The sequence below is a fragment of the Phyllobates terribilis genome, unplaced genomic scaffold (genome assembly GCF_046119375.1).
Source record: "Phyllobates terribilis strain yellow unplaced genomic scaffold, ASM4611937v1 Scaffold_2__4_contigs__length_985480577, whole genome shotgun sequence".
Classification (NCBI taxonomy): Eukaryota; Metazoa; Chordata; class Amphibia; order Anura; family Dendrobatidae; genus Phyllobates; species Phyllobates terribilis.
The window spans coordinates 944779327-944798628 of NW_027362762.1; the positions used below are offsets into that span (position 1 = coordinate 944779327).

The 19302-nt window shown below is 42.8% G+C and overlaps 1 protein-coding gene across 1 annotated transcript in view; it reads left to right on the forward strand.

Annotated features, from left to right (window-relative positions):
• LOC141238891 (uncharacterized) overlaps positions 1-19302 on the forward strand; it is a 63912-nt gene that overhangs the window by 30695 nt on the left and 13915 nt on the right. Inside the window, exons 5-11 of the mRNA XM_073668488.1 lie at positions 2479-2698; positions 6657-6797; positions 6920-7063; positions 7499-7639; positions 9136-9276; positions 18099-18239; positions 18592-18732. Coding sequence (XP_073524589.1) covers positions 2479-2698; positions 6657-6797; positions 6920-7063; positions 7499-7639; positions 9136-9276; positions 18099-18239; positions 18592-18732 — 1069 coding nt within the window. The remainder of the gene's footprint in view (positions 1-2478; positions 2699-6656; positions 6798-6919; positions 7064-7498; positions 7640-9135; positions 9277-18098; positions 18240-18591; positions 18733-19302) is intronic.

Here is a 19302-nt window from a genome sequence, read left to right on the forward strand (position 1 = left end):
TATGTAGGGCAGGGGGACTTGGCTATATACTGTGTGCTATATGTGGGGGAGGTGGACTTGGCTATATACTGTGTGCTATATGTGGGGGAGGGGGACTTGGCTATATACTGTGTGCTATATGTGGGGATAGGGTACCTGGGTATATACTGTGTGCTATATGTAGGGGAGGGGGACTTGGCTATATACTGTGTGCTATATGTAGGGGAGGGGGACTTGGCTATATACTGTGTGCTATATGTGGGGCAGGGGGACTTGGCTATATACTGTGTGCTATATGTGGGGGAGGTGGACTTGGCTATATACTGTGTGCTATATGTGGGGGAGGGGGACTTGGCTATATACTGTGTGCTATATGTGGGGATAGGGTACCTGGGTATATACTGTGTGCTATATGTGGGGGAGGGGGACTTGGCTATATACTGTGTGCTATATGTGGGGGAGAGGGACTTGGCTATATACTGTGTGCTATATGTGGGGGAGGGGGACTTGGCTATATACTGTGTGCTATATGTGGGGAAGGTGGACTTGGCTATATATTGTGTGTTATATGTGGGGATAGGGTACCTGGGTATATACTGTGTGCTATATGTAGGGGAGGGGGACTTGGCTATATACTGTGTGCTATATGTGGGGATAGGTTACCTGGGTATATACTGTGTGCTATATGTAGGGGAGGGGGACTTGGCTATATACTGTGTGCTATATGTAGGGGAGGGGGACTTGGCTATATATTGTGTGTTATATGTGGGGATAGGTTACCTGGCTATATACTGTGTGCTATATGTGGGGGAGAGGGACTTGGCTATATACTTTGTGCTATATGTGGGGGAGGGGGACTTGGCTATATACTGTGTGCTATATGTGGGGCAGGGGGACTTGGCTATATACTGTGTGCTATATGTGGGGGAGGGGGACTTGGCTATATACTGTGTGCTATATGTAGGGGAGGGGGACTTGGCTATATACTGTGTGCTATATGTGGGGGAGGGGGACTTGGCTATATACTGTGTGCTATATGTGGGGCAGGGGGACTTGGCTATATACTGTGTGCTATATGTGGGGATAGGGTACCTGGGTATATACTGTGTGCTATATGTGGGGGAGGAGGACTTGGCTATATACTGTGTGCTATAAATGGGGGAGGGGGACTTTGGTATATACTGTATGCTATATGTGGGGATAGGGAACCTGGGTATATACTGTGTGCTATATGTAGGGGAGGGGGACTTGGCTATGTACTGTGTGCTATATGTGGGGGAGGGGGACTTGGCTATATACTGTGTGCTATATGTGGGGATAGGGTACCTGGGTATATACTGTGTGCTATATGTGGGGGAGGAGGACTTGGCTATATACTGTGTGCTATAAATGGGGGAGGGGGACTTTGGTATATACTGTGTGCTATATGTGGGGGAGGGGGACTTGGCTATATACTGTGTGCTATATGTGGGGATAGGGTACCTGGGTATATACTGTGTGCTAAATGTAGGGGAGGGGGACTTGGCTATATACTGTATGCTATATGTGGGGATAGGGTATCTGGGTATATACTGTGTGCTATATGTAGGGGAGGGGGACTTGGCTATATACTGTGTGCTATATGTGGGGATAGGGTACCTGGGCAGGGGAATTTGGCTATATACTCTATGCTATACAGTACAGACCAAAAGTTTGGACACACCTCATTTAGGAGAATGCCAAGAGTGTGCAAAGCAGTCATCAAAGCAAAAGGTGGCTACTTTGAAGAACCTAGAATATAAGACATATTTTCAGTTGTTTCACACTTTTTTGTTAAGTATATAATTCCACATGTGGTAATTCATAGTTTTGATGCCTTCAGTGTGAATGTACAATTTTCATAGTCATGAAAATACAGAAAAATCTTTAAATGAGAAGGTGTGTCCAAACTTTTGGTCTGTACTGTATATATAGACACAGAGACATGCCCACCAGTAACAGATCCGCTTCTAGCGCCCTCCTCTAAATATCTACAGTGACATGTAGAAGTTTTGGCACCCCTGGTCAAAATGACTGTTATTGGGGTGCCTGCACTTTTACATGTATATGAAGACTTATTGCAGAACCTTCTTATCTTCATGTCAGACATTTGCGGGAGGCTCCAGCCGCTGACACATGCACCAATCATGTAGATGTGAGTTAACGCAGTAATTCAGCTTTTACAATTGTTCCTTATGAAGACAAATATTTACTGATATGATTCAGCCGTGAGATGATGACGGGTTAGGTACACTTACTTTCCTGTGAATGTGGCTACTCTGGATCTAAGTATGCGGTACAAATAACCTAAAGGGTACAGAAGCGTTATATACACATTCTATTTATCCTCCGTAATCTGGATTAGTCTAAACTATACTGCAGAGCTGAACTCACAATTCTGCACTGAAAGCAGGATTTATACCTTGGGCCGATTATCACACGTGCTAATATTCAGTCTCACATTTATCTTCTAATATGCAGTTACTAAAATTCCTAAGCGCTCTTTGGACTGACCTGATCAACTCTGGTCGAATGAGAGTTGAGTTGAAGAGCCTGACAAAAGGCAGCGTCGTTGCGGATTACGACCTGATCACCAACGTCGCGGACAATATCACGGTGCAAAATGTGACGAGAGATTTCACTGATGCCCTTAATCAAAGCACTGTCATGATAATAAATGCATCAACCGCCGTGTATAACGGTACGTAGAGATATTGTGCCAGGTGGGAAGTTACAGCCCAAAGCCGGAGGCTGCACTACTGAGAGATTGTCCTGCTCTGATTTCAGTCAGGAGTAAAGTTGTCATAGAGAATATTGGTAAATTCCAGTTAGTTCCCACATCAATATCTCCCCCTTACCTGACGTCATAGTGGCAGATACTTCTAGATAAGAAAAATAAATGTTGTCATCGGAATCTGGCAGTAGTTCAGCATTAGATATTGGGCCTGTACCAAGCAGTCATTGTTAAATACACTTTTTGCATTAAGGTTTACACAAATCATGACTCAAGATGAGACGGCTACTACATAATGGGTTATTGATCTCTTTGCCCCCTCTGTACAAAAATATAACTGCTATAATACTGCCCCCTATGTACAAAAATATAACTACTATAATACTCCCCCTATGTACAAAAATATAACTACTATAATACTCCCCCTATGTACAAAAATATAACTACTATAATACTCCCCCTATGTACAAAAATATAACTACTATAATACTGCTCCTATGTACAAGAATATAACTACTATAATACTGCCTATATGTACAAGAATATAACTACTATAATACTGCCCCCTATGTACAAGAATATAACTACTATAATACTGCCCCTATGTACAAGAATATAACTACTATAATGCTGCCCCTATGTACAAGAATATAACTACTATAATACTGCCCCTATGTGCAAGAATATAACTACTGTAATACTGCCCCTATGTACAAGAATATAACTACTGTAATACTGCCCCCTATGTACAAGAATATAACTACTGTAATACTGCCCCTATGTACAAAAATATAACTACTATAATACTGCTCCTATGTACAAGAATATAACTACTATAATACTGCCCCCTATGTACAAGAATATAACTACTGTAATACTGCCCCTATGTACAAGAATATAACTACTATAATACTGTCCCTATGTACAAGAATATAACTACTATAATACTGCCCCCTATGTACAAGAATATAACTAATATAATACTGCTCCTATGTACAAGAATATAACTACTATAATACTGCCCCCTATTTACAAGAATATAACTACTATAATACTGCCCCTATGTACAAGAATATAACTACTATAATACTGCTCCTATGTACAAGAATATAACTACTATAATACTGCCCCCTATTTACAAGAATATAACTACTATAATACTGCCCCTATGTACAAGAATATAACTACTATAATACTGCTCCTATGTACAAGAATATAACTACTATAATACTGCTCCCTATGTACAAGACTATAACTACTACAATACTGCTCCCTATGTACAAGAATATAACTACTTTAATACTGCCCCTATGTACAAGAATATAACTACTATAATACTGCTCCTATGTACAAGAATATAACTACTATAATACTGCCCCCTATGTACAAGAATATAACTACTATAATACTGCCCCCAATGTACAAGAATATAACTACTATAATACTGCTCCTATGTACAAGAATATAACTACTATAATACTGCCCCTATGTACAAGAATATAATTACTATTATACTGCTCCTATGTACAAGAATATAACTACTATAATACTGCCCCCTATGTATAAGAATATAACTACTATAATACTGCCCCCTATGTACAAGAATATAACAACTATAATACTGCCCCCTATGTACAAGAATATAAATACTATAATACTGCTCCTATGTACAAGAATATAACTACTATAATACTGCCCCTATGTACAAGAATATAATTACTATTATACTGCTCCTATGTACAAGAATATAACTACTATAATACTGCCCCCTATGTATAAGAATATAACTACTATAATACTGCCCCCTATGTACAAGAATATAACAACTATAATACTGCCCCCTATGTACAAGAATATAACTACTATAATACTGCCCCCTATGTACAAGAATATAACTACTATAATACTGCCCCTATGTACAAGAATATAGCTACTATAATACTGCCCCTATATACAAGAATATAACTATTATAATACTGACCCCTATGTACAAGAATATAACTACTATAATACTGCCCCTATGTACAAGAATATAACTACTATAATACTGCCCCCTATGTACAAGAATATAACAACTATAATACTGCCCCCTATGTACAAGAATATAACAACTATAATACTGCCCCCTATGTGCAAGAATATAACTACTATAATACTGCTCCTATATACAAGAATATAACTACTATAATACTGCCCCTATGTACAAGAATATAACTACTATAATACTGCCCCTATGTACAAGAATATAACTACTATAATACTGCTCCCTATGTACAAGAATATAACTACTATAATACTGTCCCTATGTACAAGAATATAACTACTATAATACTGCCCCTATTTACAAGAATATAACTACTATAACACTGCCCCCTATGTACAAGAATATAACTACTATAATACTGCTCCTATGTACAGGAATATAACTACTATAATACTGCTCCCTATGTACAAGAATATAACTACTATAATACTGCCCCCTATGTACAAGAATATAACTACTATAATACTGCCCCCTATGTACAAGAATATAACAACTATAATACTGCCCCCTATGTACAAGAATATAACTACTATAATACTGCCCCTATGTACAAGAATATAACTACTATAATACTGCCTCTATATACAAGAATATAACTATTATAATACTGCCCCCTATGTACAAGAATATAACTACTATAATACTGCTCCTATGTACAGGAATATAACTACTATTATACTGCTCCTATGTACAAGAATATAACTACTATTATACTGCTCCTGTGTACAAGAATATAACTACTATAATACTGCCCCCTATGTACAAGAATATAACTACTATAATACTGCCCCCTATGTACAAGAATATAACTACTATAATACTGCCCCCTATGTACAAGAATATAACAACTATAATACTGCCCCCTATGTACAAGAATATAACAACTATAATACTGCCCCCTATGTACAAGAATTTAACTACTATAATACTGCCTTCTATGTACAAGAATATAACTACTATAATACTGCCCCTATGTACAAGAATATAACTACTATAATACTGCCCCCTATGTGCAAGAATATAACAACTATAATACTGCCCCCTATATACAAGAATATAACTACTATAATACTGCCCCCTATGTACAATAATATAACTACTATAATACTGCCCCCTATGTACAAGAATATAACTACTATAATACTGCTCCTATGTACAAGAATATAACTACTATAATACTGCCCCCTATGTACAAGAATATAACAACTATAATACTGCCCCCTATATACAAGAATATAACTACTATAATACTGCCCCCTATGTACAATAATATAACTACTATAATACTGCCCCCTATGTACAAGAATATAACTACTATAATACTGCTCCTATGTACAAGAATATAACTACTATAATACTGCCCCCTATGTACAAGAATATAACAACTATAATACTGCCCCCTATATACAAGAATATAACTACTATAATACTGCCCCCTATGTACAAGAATATAACTACTATAATACTGCCCCTATGTACAAGAATATAACTACTATAATACTGCCCCTATGTACAAGAATATAACTACTATAATACTGCCCCTATGTACAAGAATATAACTAATATAATACTGCTCCTATGTACAAGAATATAACTACTATAATACTGCTCCCTATGTACAAGAATATAACTACTATAATACTGCCCCTATGTACAAGAATATAACTACTATAATACTGCTCCTATGTACAAGAATATAACTACTATAATACTGCTCCCTATGTTCAATAATATAACAACTATAATACTGCTTTCTAAGTACAGGAATATAACTGATATAATACTGCCCCCTATAGATAATAATATGTATTTCTGGCTTATCAATATTCTTCTATACATTTATGCTTTGTTTATGTATAAATGTATGTGCTTTATTTGCAGCTCTGGACAGCTGTTCATCTGGGCAGAATGGATGCTCTGGGAATGCGACCTGCACACCATATGACGGCTTATACACTTGTGCATGCTCTTCTGGATTTGTTGACACCAGTCCTGGTGTCCCAGGGATCACATGTGTAGCAGGTATGGCAGAGTCTCGGCACCGCTGATGTATTTTAGTTTTAGATTCACTGACCGAATGAGTTTACTCTTTCTTTTTAATTTCACGTTTGTTTTTATTTTATGCCCTGTTTGTGGAAATATAGACGAATGTGGCACAGCAAGCAATACAAGCAGCAACAACTGCTCACAGCTGGCGACCTGCGCCAACAATGATGGCAGCTTTCAATGTCAGTGTATACCAGGGACCGAAGATCTCAACCCTTCCATTCCCGGGCGGGACTGTGTAGGTGAGTACAGACACTACACAGGACAAAATATATACAGTATTTGTTTTTCAAACCCTCCTCTGTGATGGTAGGAAATGGAGAATAGTAGGTGATGCCGCTTGGGTGGAGTTAACCTTTAAAGGAGTTATCTGGGGTTTTAAAGTAAGACAATGTGTTCAAAAAACAACAAAAAACAAAACAAAACAATACTCATTTTTTATTTCCTCCGCCTCTCCAGAGTTAGTGAGAGACAGGTGCTAATCTGACCCTGTCACTGCCATCATCTGTACTCCAGTTCTGATATCAATGCAGATGAAGGCATGTGACTAGACTGTGAAAAAGCCGGGGTTTGGAAACCATGATATGAGCAGGGTTATGACAGCATCTTATTTTAATGTAATATGGCTGTTTTGTTTTTTTATTTCACATTGATTCATATTTTATGTGCATGTGCAGATATAGACGAGTGTGCCACGGCAAGCGCCAACAACTGCTCCCAGCTGGCGACCTGCACCAACACTGTTGGCAGCTATGAATGTCAGTGCAAACAAGGAACCGAAGATCTCAACCCCTCCATCCCCGGGCGGGACTGTGTAGGTGAGTACAGACACTACAGGGCAAAATATATATAGTATAGTATTTGCTGTTTCAAATCTTCCTTTGATGGTAGGAGATTAAGAATAGAAGCTGCTTGTGTGGAGTTACCCATTAAAGGGGTAATTTGGGTTTTAAAAAACAGACAAACAATGTGTTAGGCCGGTTTCACCCGTCTGGATATTTCCGGTACTGGAAAAACCAGTACCAGAAATATCTGTGTCCGTATACACCTGTGTGGCATATGTGTGGCAACCGTGTGCCACATCAGGATCACACGTACTGATATCTGGGAATTAGCGGTACAGTTAGTGCTGTTCCCAAGTGCCGGGTGCTGAATGCTGCCATCATCATTGTCCCCTGCTTGCACTGTGATCAGCACCAGCAGGGGACAATGTTGAGAGTAGTATTCTGCTCCTGCTGTCTCCAACTGTAAAAATAAGAATAAAATAAAAAAAAACACACGTACCAGAAATACTGACATGTCAAAGAGTCCTTAAAAAGGCAAAAAAAAACAACTAAAAAGACAAAATAGAATATTCAACTTTTATTTCGCCTGCCTCTCCAGTGGTGGCTCCTGGGGTTCTTGAATGTCTTTCTTTACATCCTGTATGATCATGTCATGCCCTTCCATGTGACCACTGCAGCCAATCATTGACCTCAGTAGTATTGCTTGTATGTACAGCATGAAACCATTGATTGGCTGCTCTGGTCACCTGTATGTGTGTGATGTTATAAGCATAGGACAAATATGGCCGGGACCCCTGGAGTGTCAGCGCAGTAGAGGCAGGGACATTTAACAGGTATTGGTTGCTTCTTTGTCTATCAAATTACCTGATAAAATCCAATCTTAAAGTGTAAGTTAACTTTTTTATATTTATATATATATATATATATATATATATATATATATATATATATAAAATTTAGTCCAGTATGGAAAGTTATGAAACTTTGCAAATCACTTTATTTGGGGATTTGTTTTCATTGCTATTTGCCTGACTTTAGTTGGACTGATAAAAGAAAGTACTCATTTGGAGTACAGATGATGGCAGTTACAGTGTTAGCACCTGTCTCCTCCTCTGAGTATTCTGCTTATCAGAACAATCTCCTGCAGCCGCTTATTCCCAGAGTTAGTGAGACACAGGTGCTAATCAGATCCTGTCACTGCCATCATCTGTACTCCAGGCCTGATATCAATGTAGACGAAGACAGGCGAATAGACTGAGGAAAAGCCGGGATTTCGAAACCACGTACATGCAATTATTTTTTTTTACAGGAATGAAGAACATTTTCTAATAAAGTGCCTTGCAAAGTTTCAGAACTTTACACACATGAAAAAATTATAAAACATAACAGTTTAGTTACTCTTTAAAGGGAAACACTATTCTTGGAATATCCATATTGTGATACAGGCAGGAATATAACAATATCAAATTTTTATTATAATATGGCATTTTTTTATTTCACATTGGTTATTATTTTATGTTCATGTGCAGATATAGACGAGTGCGCCTCGGCAAGCGCCAACAACTGCTCCCAGCTGGCGACCTGCACCAACACTGTGGGCAGCTATCAATGTCAGTGCAAACCCGGATACCAAGATCTCAACCCCTCCAGCCCCGGGCGGGACTGTGTAGGTGAGTACAGACACTACAGGACACAATATTCACCGTATTGGTAGGAGATGTAATGATAGGAGATCGATAATAGTAGGTGATGCCGCTTGGGTGGAGTTACCCTTTAAAGGGTTAAAATCTGGGTTCTAAAAGGCAGCAGACAAGGTGTTAAAAACAGCAAAAAAAAACAAACAAAAGAAAAATACAAGAACAATATTCAACTTTTATTTCTCCTTCGTGTCCAGTGGTGGCTCCTGGAGTTATTGATGGAGTTTGTTTATATCCCTGCATGATGATGTCACGTCCTTCCATGTGACCACTGCAGCCAATCACTGACCTCAGTGATCTTACTTGTATGTACAGCCAGGGTCGGACTGGGGTGTCTGGGGCCCACAGGGAGAACTGACTCTAGGGGCCCACCTACAGCCATATGCAAATATCTGTTATCCGCTATCCCTGTTATAGTGGAGCATTGACTGGCGGCTCCTGCACATCTACTGTGCACCACTATAACGGGGATGTACAATTACGGTAGTTTGCATTAAAGGGCTTCTTTGGTTAAAACAAATTATCACCGATCCATGGGATCCACAGGATCGGTGATCACTTATTGATCGTTTGGGTCCGAACATTGGAAAAGGCGCCTATCAGAAGAATGGGGAAGTTTCATCCCTGACAGGACACTTATCCCCATTCTAAAATGCAGCTTCCAAAAAAGAGCAGCGCTCACAGTCACTGAGGGAATGACTGGATGAGTGGTCGCATCTCACACGAGCTCCAGTCTAATGGGGAGAAAAGCTCCACATTCTGCCGATTGTGTCCCAGCAGTCAGACCCCCACCAATCAATATCATCACTGATCCTGTGGAGAGGTGATTACTTGTTTTCACCAGAGAACCCCTGTAAGTGCATCTCTGCCGCTCTGGTCCAAGTATTTAATCTCTAAGGCTGCGGCCCCACTATCAGTATTTGGTCAGTAATTTTTCTCAGGAGTGGGAGCCTAAACCAGGTGAGGAACAATCAGAGAAAAGGTATAATAGAAACAAGTCACCAATTCTGTATTTATCACCCACTCCTGGTTTTGGCAGCTACTCCTGAGAAAAAATACTGACCGAATACTGATGGTGGGGCTGTGGCCTAATGGAAAAAAATCTTTTCCTAGTTAATATCAGCAAGAACAAAATGACTGCCATACACAACACAGTCCACTATATCAACACCAATAATACCACATACAAAAGGGACAAATATCGCCACACCATGACTAGATCACATATTACCACCACATAGTGACCGAATAATACTACATACAAGGAACAAATACGGCCACACCATGACCAGACCACATATTACCACCCCAAAGTGACCAAATACTACAATACTGATCATGAATACAAACCACAATACTAACAACACTGTTATTACCACCAGTGACATTATACACAGGAGCTCTGTATATAGTGTCAGTGTACAGGTAATACAGGGATCACCAGTGACATTATACACAGGAGCTCTGTATATAGTGTCAGTGTACAGGTAATACAGGGATCACCAGTGACATTATACACAGGAGCTCTGTATATAGTGTACAGTGTACAGGTAATACAGTGACCACCAGTGACATTATACACTGGAGCTCAGTATATAGTGTCAGTGTACAGGTAATACAGGGTTCACCAGTGACATTATACACAGGAGCTCTGTATAGAGTGTCAGTGTACAGGTAATACAGTGATCACCAGTGACATTATACACTGGAGCTCTGTATTTAGTGTACAGGTATTACAGTGGTCACCAGTGACATTATACACAGGAGCTCTGTATATAGTGTACAGGTAATACAGTGGTCACCAGTGACATTATACACAGGAGCTCTGTACATAGTGTATAGTGCACAGGTAATACAGTGGTCACCAGTGACATTATACACAGGAGCTCTGTATATAGTGTACAGATAATACAGTGGTCACCAGTGACATTATACACAGGAGCTCTGTATATAGTGTACAGGTAATACAGTGGTCACCAGTGACATTATACACAGGAGCTCTGTATATATTGCACAGGTAATACAGTGGTCACAAGTGACATTATACACAGAAGCTCTGTATATAGTGTATACATAATATAGTGATCACCAGTGACATACACAGGAGTTCTGTATATACTATATACACACACGTGGTCAGAATTGTTGGTACCCCTCGTTTAATGAAAGAAAAACCCACAATGGTCACAGAAATAACTTGAATCTGACAAAAGTAATAATAAATAAAAAATCTATGAAAATGAACAAATGAAAGTCAGACATTGCTTTTCTGCTTCCACTGAATTTAAAAAAAAAATTAAACTCATGAAATCGGCCTGGACAGAAATGATGGTACCCCTGAAAATAATGTGACAAAAGGGACATGTTAAATAAAGTTGTGTCCACTAATTAGCATCACAGGTGTCTACAATCTTGTAATCAGTCAGTGGGCCTGTATATAGGGCTACAGATACTCACTGTGCCTGTATATAGGGTTACAGATATTCACTGTGCCTGTATATAGGGTTACAGATACTCACTGTGTTTGTATATAGGGCTACAGATACTCACTGTGCTTGTATATAGGGCTACAGATACTCACTGTGTTGTTTGGTGACATGGTGTGTACCACACTCAACATGGACCAGAAGAAGCAAAGGAAAGAGCTGTCTCAGGAGATTAGAAAGAAAATTATAGAAAAGCATGTTAAAAGGTAAAGGTTATAAGACCATCTCCAAGCAGCTTGATGTTTCTGTGACTACAGGTGCACATATTATTCAGAAATTTAAGATCCATGGGACTGTAGCCAACCTTCCTGGACGTGGGTGCAGGAGGAAAATTGATGACAAATCAAAGAGACGGATAATATGAATGGTAACAAAAGAGCCCAGAATAACTTCTAAAGAGATTAAAGGTGAACTTCAAGCTCAAGGAACATCAGTGTCAGATCGTACTATCCACCGTGAACTTCATGTAAGACGACCAAGGAGAACACCATTGTTGAAAAAAAAAATAGTAAAAAAGCCAGACTGGAATTTGCCAAACTACATGTTGACAAGCCACAAAGCTTCTGGGAGAATGTACTATGGACAGATGAGACAAAAATTGAAGTTTTTGGCAAGGCACATCAGCTCTATGTTCACAGATGGAAAAATGAAGCATATCAAGAAAAGAACACTGTCCCTACTGTGAAACATGGTGGAGGCTCTGTTATGTTCTGGGGCTGCTTTGCTGCACCTGGCACAGGGTGTCTTGAATCTGTGCAGGGTACAATGAAATCTCAAGACTATCAAGGGATTCTAGAGAGAAATGTGCTGCCCAGTGTCAGAAAGCTTGGTCTCAGTCGCAGGTCTAGCAACAGGATAATGACCCAAAACACACACAGCTAAAAACACCCAAGAATGGCTAAGAGGAAAACATTGGACTATTCTGAAGTGGCTTCTATGAGCCCTGACCTAAATCCTATGGAGCATCTTTGGAAAGAGCTGAAACATTCTGGAAAAGGCAACCTTCACACACGAGACAACTGGAGCAGTTTGCTCATGAGGAGTCGGCCAAAATACCTGTCGAGAGGCGCAGAAGTCTCATTGACAGTTACAGGAATCGTTTGATTGCAGTGATCGCCTCAAAAGGTTCAACAAAATATTAAGTTAAGAAGAACCATCATTTCTGTCCAGGCCGATTTCATGAGGTTAATTTTTTTTTAAATTCTGTGGAAGCAGAAAATCAATGTCTGACTTTCATCTCTTCATTTTCAAAAATTTGTAATTTATCAGATTGAAGTTATTTCTGTGACCATTGTGGGTTTTTCTTTCATTAAACGAGGAGTACCAACAATTTTGACCACGTGTGTAGTGTAAGTGTACATGTAATACACTGACTCACCAGTGATGTCTCTAGGTGAAGTCCTTCATCTTCGCTTTTCTTCTTCATCTGGCACAGACAGCCATCACTTCTTCCAGCCAGGAATCATCTCTGCAGAAAATAACACACAGTTATTAATAACTGATCTCTTCTAGAGAATATTCCCACTTTCCCCCCCCCGACCTCTACACTACACCAGTTGAAGAAAAAAAGCAACATAGTGCCGTCCTGCACAGTAACAGGACCTCTCTTTTGTCCCATCCCATGGAAAACAATTTCCTAAAAAGTAAATTATATTACAGAAGTAATAATGTAATAATAACTGGAATCTAAAGTAATAATGTTCCCCACTGGTCACCATAAACTAATAAAGTATGTTCCTCAATCTGGCTCCCAAACAGTAATTAAGTCCCTTGTCTAGCCAGGCACCCCCATATGTCCCTTCTGGCCACCATTTGTCTAGTGTGACCCCTCCATATATTTATCCTAGCACATGTGTATCGAGCCTGCCCCCTCCCATATACCCATCCTAGCCCCCCCATGTGCCAGTCTGCCCCCCCACATATCCATCCTTGCCTCCATGTTTCCAGCCTGCGCCCCCATATGTCCCCCCCATATATCCTCCATGTGTCCAGCCTGCCCTCTACATATTCATCCTGGCCTCCATGTGTCCAGCCTCTCCCCTCATATATCCATACTGCCCTTACCCCCTGCATATATCCATCCTGACACGCCCCATATATCCAGCGTGCCCCTCCATATATTTATGCTAGCCCATGTGTATCGAGCCCGTCCCCCCCCACATATTCATCCTAGCCCCCCATGTGTCCAGCCTGTCCCCCCCCATATATCCATCCTGGCCTCCATGTGTTCAGCCTGCCCCCCCTCCCCCATATATCCATCCTGGCCTCCATAAGTCCAGCTTGCCCCCCCCCATATATCCATCCTGGCCTCCATATATCCATCTTGCCCCCCCATATATCCATCCTGCCCCCCCATATATCCATCCTGCCCCCCATATATCCATCCTGGCCTCCATGTGTCCAGCCTGCCCCCCATATACCCATCCTGCCCACCCCCCTTTGCCTGGGTCCACCTTGGTTCCCCCTTGTGTGTCCTGCCAGGGCTCCCCCTTGTGTGTCCAGCCAGGGCTCCCCTCCCTTGCGTGTCCAGCCAGGGCTCCCCCCTTGTGTGTCCAGCCAAGGCTCCCCCCCTTGCGTGTCCAGCCAGGGCCCCCCCCCTTGCGTGTCCAGCCAGGGTTCCCCCCTCGTGTGTCCAGCTTGGCCCCCCTCGTGTGTCCGTCCAGCTGGGCCCCCCCTCGTGTGTCCGTCCAGCTGGGCCCCCCCTCGTGTGTCCGTCCAGCTGGGCCCCCCCTCGTGTGTCCGTCCAGCTGGGCCCCCCCTCGTGTGTCCGTCCAGCTGGGCCCCCCCTCGTGTGTCCGTCCAGCTGGGCCCCCCCTCGTGTGTCTGTCCAGCTGGGCCCCCCCTCGTGTGTCCGTCCAGCTGGGCCCCCCCTCGTGTGTCTGTCCAGCTGGGCCCCCCCTCGTGTGTCTGTCCAGCTGGGCCCCCCCTTGTGTGTCTGTCCAGCTGGGCCCCCCCTTGTGTGTCTGTCCAGCTGGGCCCCCCCCTTGTGTGTCTGTCCAACTTGGCCCCCCCTTGTGTGTCTGTCCAGCTGGGCCCCCCCTTGTGTGTCTGTCCAGCTGGGCCCCCCCCTTGTGTGTCTGTCCAACTTGGCCCCCCCTTGTGTGTCTGTCCAGCTGGGCCCCCCCTTGTGTGTCTGTCCAGCTGGGCCCCCCCTTGTGTGTCTGTCCAGCTGGGCCCCCCCGCTTGTGTGTCTGTCCAGCTGGGCCCCCCCTTGTGTGTCTGTCCAACTTGGCCCCCCCTTGTGTGTCTGTCCAGCTGGGCCCCCCCCCTTGTGTGTCTGTCCAACTTGGCCCCCCCTTGTGTGTCTGTCCAGCTGGGCCCCCCCCTTGTGTGTCTGTCCAACTTGGCCCCTCCCCTTGTGTGTCTGTCCAACTTGGCCCCCCCTTGTGTGTCTGTCCAGCTGGGCCCCCCCTTGTGTGTCTGTCCAGCTGGGCCCCCCCTTGTGTGTCTGTCCAGCTGGGCCCCCCCCTTGTGTGTCTGTCCAACTTGGCCCCTCCCCTTGTGTGTCTGTCCAACTTGGCCCCCCCTTGTGTGTCTGTCCAGCTGGGCCCCCCCTTGTGTGTCTGTCCAGCTGGGCCCCCCCCTTGTGGGTCTGTCCAGCTGGGCCCCCCCTTGTGTGTCCTGCTGGCCCCCGCCTTGTGTGTCCAGACCATTACACACACACACACACACACACACACCTCTTACCTTCCTGCGATCCCGTGCGGTGTCCTCCTTCTCCTGAGTTGCGCGCCTCCTTCACAGCAGGCGCATGACGAAGACGTCATAAGCCGGCCGGCGAAGGGAGACACGCAGCTTCAGCTGCTTCACTGGGACGTGCGCCGCGGTGGTTCAGGTAATGAACGCTGCGTGCGCGCGTCCCTGCATACACTGTGCCTGCGCTTTTAAAGGGCCCGTGCCCCTTAAAACCGCAGGGTTTTTTTTTGTTCTCTTCTCCCCCCTCTACTCTGCAGCAGGGGGCGGGGCCCACCGGGAAATTTCCCGGTATCCCGCCAGCCCAGACCGACCCTGTGTACAGCATAAGACCACTGATTGGCTTCCGTGGTCACCTGTATGTGTGTGATGTTATAAGCGTGGGACAAATCTGTCAGGGACCCCGAAACATTAGTGCAGCGGAGTCAGGGAAATTTATCAGGTATTGGTTGTTTTTTGTTTTTTTTTGTTTATCAGTTTATTGCTAATTTCTTTTAAAAATCCAGGACCACCCTTTTAACAGCCAGTCTTACAGCGTAACTAAACTTTCATTTTTTTTTTTTATAATTTTCTTCAGCAAAAACAATTATGACATTTTTCAAACAACACTTTTTTAGGAACTTGTCTTCATTCCTATTTGCCTGTTTTTACATAGTTACATAGTTAGTAAAGCCGAATAAAGACTTGCGTCCATCAAGTTCGACCTGTTAGTTCTGTAATTGCTAAAGTTGATCCAGAGGAGGGCAAAAACCCCAAATGATTTGGCCAATCTTCACCTGAGGAAAAATTCCCTCCCGACTCTGAAACCAGCAGTCAGAATAAATCCCTGTATCAACCTACTATTTTATTTTATTTTTAAGTATATGCAGAAATCTGCCTGGTATCTAGAAATGCATCCAGTCCCCGCTTGAACTGGTGTAGTGAATCCGACATTACCGTCTCCTCACTCAGTGAATTCCATATTCTCACTGCTCTTACCGTAAAGAACCCCTTCCTATGCTGGTGCTGAAACCTTTTCTCTTCCAGTCTTAGTGAGTGCCCTCTTGTTACCGTAATATCCCTCCTTTTGAACAAATCCCTGGCAAGGTCTCTATACTGTCCCCTAACATATTTGTACACATTTATTATGTCCCCCCTCAACCTTCTCTTTTCCAGGCTGAATAGTCCTAGTTTTGCCAACCTCTCTGGGTATTGCAGTCCCTCCATTCCCTTTATTAATTTTGTTGCCCTCCTTTGTACCTTTTCAAGCTCATTTATATCCTTTCTATATATTGGGGCCCATAACTGAGCACAGTATTCCAAGTGTGGTCTGACCAGTGCTTTGTGCAGTGGAAGAACAATGTTCTCATCCTTTGCAGCTATACCTCTTCTGATACATCCCATTACCCTGTTTGCCCTTACAGCAGCGGCCTGACTTTGGGCACTCCAATTTAGTTTGCTATCAATCAAGATGCCCAAGTCCTTCTCCATCTCTGAATTCCCCAATGATTTCCCATTCAGTGAGTACTGGTGACTTCCATTTTTCCTTCCCATATGTATGACCTTACATTTCTCCTCGTTAAACCTCATTTGCCATTTAATGCTCCACCTACCCAGCTTATCCAAATCCCTCTGTAGGTCTGCACTGTCCTCTTTTGTATTAATTGTTTTACATAACTTTGTGTCATCTGCAAATATTGATATTTTACTATTTATCCCGTTGACTATGTCGTTAATAAAGATATTAAATAACATTGGGCCTAGTACAGACCCCTGTGGTTTAGCTGCATTGATAGCAAACCATTTGGAGTACAGATGATGGCAGTGACAGTGTTAGCACCTGTCTCCTCCTCTGAGTATTCTGCTTATCAGAACAATCTCCTGCAGCCGCTTATCCCCAGAGTTAGTGAGACACGAGTGCTAATCTGACCCTGTGGCTATGTGCCCAACGATGCAGAAATGAAGCGGAAAATTTCCGCTTCATTTCTACATGGCCTTGCCCGGAAAAACGCGTGCAGAATTTGACACGCGTTTTTCACGCGTTTTTGAAGCGTTTTGCACCTGCGGAATTGCCTTGCGTTTTTCTACTGCATTGAGAAGACAATTCCGCATGCGTAAACGCACAAATAATGGACATGCTGCGGAATTTTCCGCACATCAAAAACGCTGCGGAAAATTCCGCAGCATGGGCATTGAAAGTGCGGATTGACATTGGAGACCATGGGGGAAAGATTACCAAGCGTTTTACAAGCGTTTACGCTGCACAAATTACACAGCAAAAAGGATTGAAAAATGCACCGTGGGCACGGACCCTGTGACTGCCATCATCTGTACTCCAGGTCTGATATCAATGTAGATGAAGGTAGGCGAATAAACTGTGGAAAAGCCGAGGTTTGGAAGTCACATACATGGAATTTTTTATTTTATTTTTTTTACAGGAATGAAGAACATTTTCTAAAAAAGTGATTAGCAAAGTTTCAGAAAAAAATAAAAGTTTAATTACTCTTTAAAGGGAAACTCTGTTCTTGGAATTTCCATATTGTGATACAGGCAGGGTTTTGATAATATGTAATTTTTATTTTAGTATGGCAGTTTTTTTTTATTTCACATTGGTTATTATTTTATGTTCATGTGCAGATATAGACGAGTGCGCCTCGGCAAGCGCCAACAACTGCTCCCAGCTGGCGACCTGCACCAACACTGTTGGCAGCTATCAATGTCAGTGCAAACCCGGATACCAAGATCTCAACCCCTCCAGCCCCGGGCGGGACTGTGTAGGTGAGTACAGACACTACAGGACAAAATATATACAGTATTTGCTCCTTCAAATCCTCCTCTGTGATGGTAGGAGATCGAGAATAGTAGGTGATGCCGCTTGGGTGGAGTTACCCTTTAAAGGGGTTGGATTTTAAAAAGAAGGCAATGTGTTAAAAAGAGCAAAAAAACCCCATAAGGATAAAACAAAACTCAACTTTTATTTCCCCCGGCTCTCCAGAATTAGTGAGACTCAGGTGCTAATCTGACCCTGTCACTGCCATCATCAATACAGATGAAGGCAGACGACTTATTTTTATTTTAGTTTGGCAGATCTTTTATTTCAGATTGGTTATCATTTTATGTTCATGTGCAGATATAGACGAGTGCGCCTCGGCTAGCGCCAACAACTGCTCCCAGCTGGCGACCTGCACCAACAATGATGGCAGTTATCAATGTCAGTGCAAAGCAGGATACCAAGATGTCAACTCCTCCAGCCCTGGGCGGGACTGTGTAGGTGAGTACAGACGCTACAGGACACAATATATGCAGTAGTTGCTTTTTCAAATCCTCCTCTGTGATGGTAGGAGACAGAGAATAGTAGGTGATGCTGATTGGGTGGAGTTACCCTTTAAAGGGTCAATCTGGGTTTTAAAAAGCAGACAATGTGTTAAAAAGAGCACAAAAAAAAAACAAAACAAAATTTCAAATAAACTTTTATTCCCCCCCACCTTTCCAGTTGTGGGTCCTGAGGTTCTTGGGAATCTTTGTTTACATCCTTGCTTGAACATCATTGCTTGATCATGTCACGTCCTTTCATGTGACCACTGCAGCCAATCATTGACCTCCGTGGTAATGCTTGTGACGCGCCCCTGGGCCTGTGTCGCGCTGCGTTGCGCACGCGGGAGCTTACCCGGAGCCGGATCTCTTGAGGGTTGTAGTCTCGTGGCGGTGACCCGGTCCGTGCCCAGGGAGTCAAACTGAGCGGCGATGTAACAGCGGTAGATGCAGGACGACTACGCCACCCGTTGAATGCAGCTATGGAGCTGCCGCTGCAGGACAGTCCGCTGAGGCCGGTGGATGGATG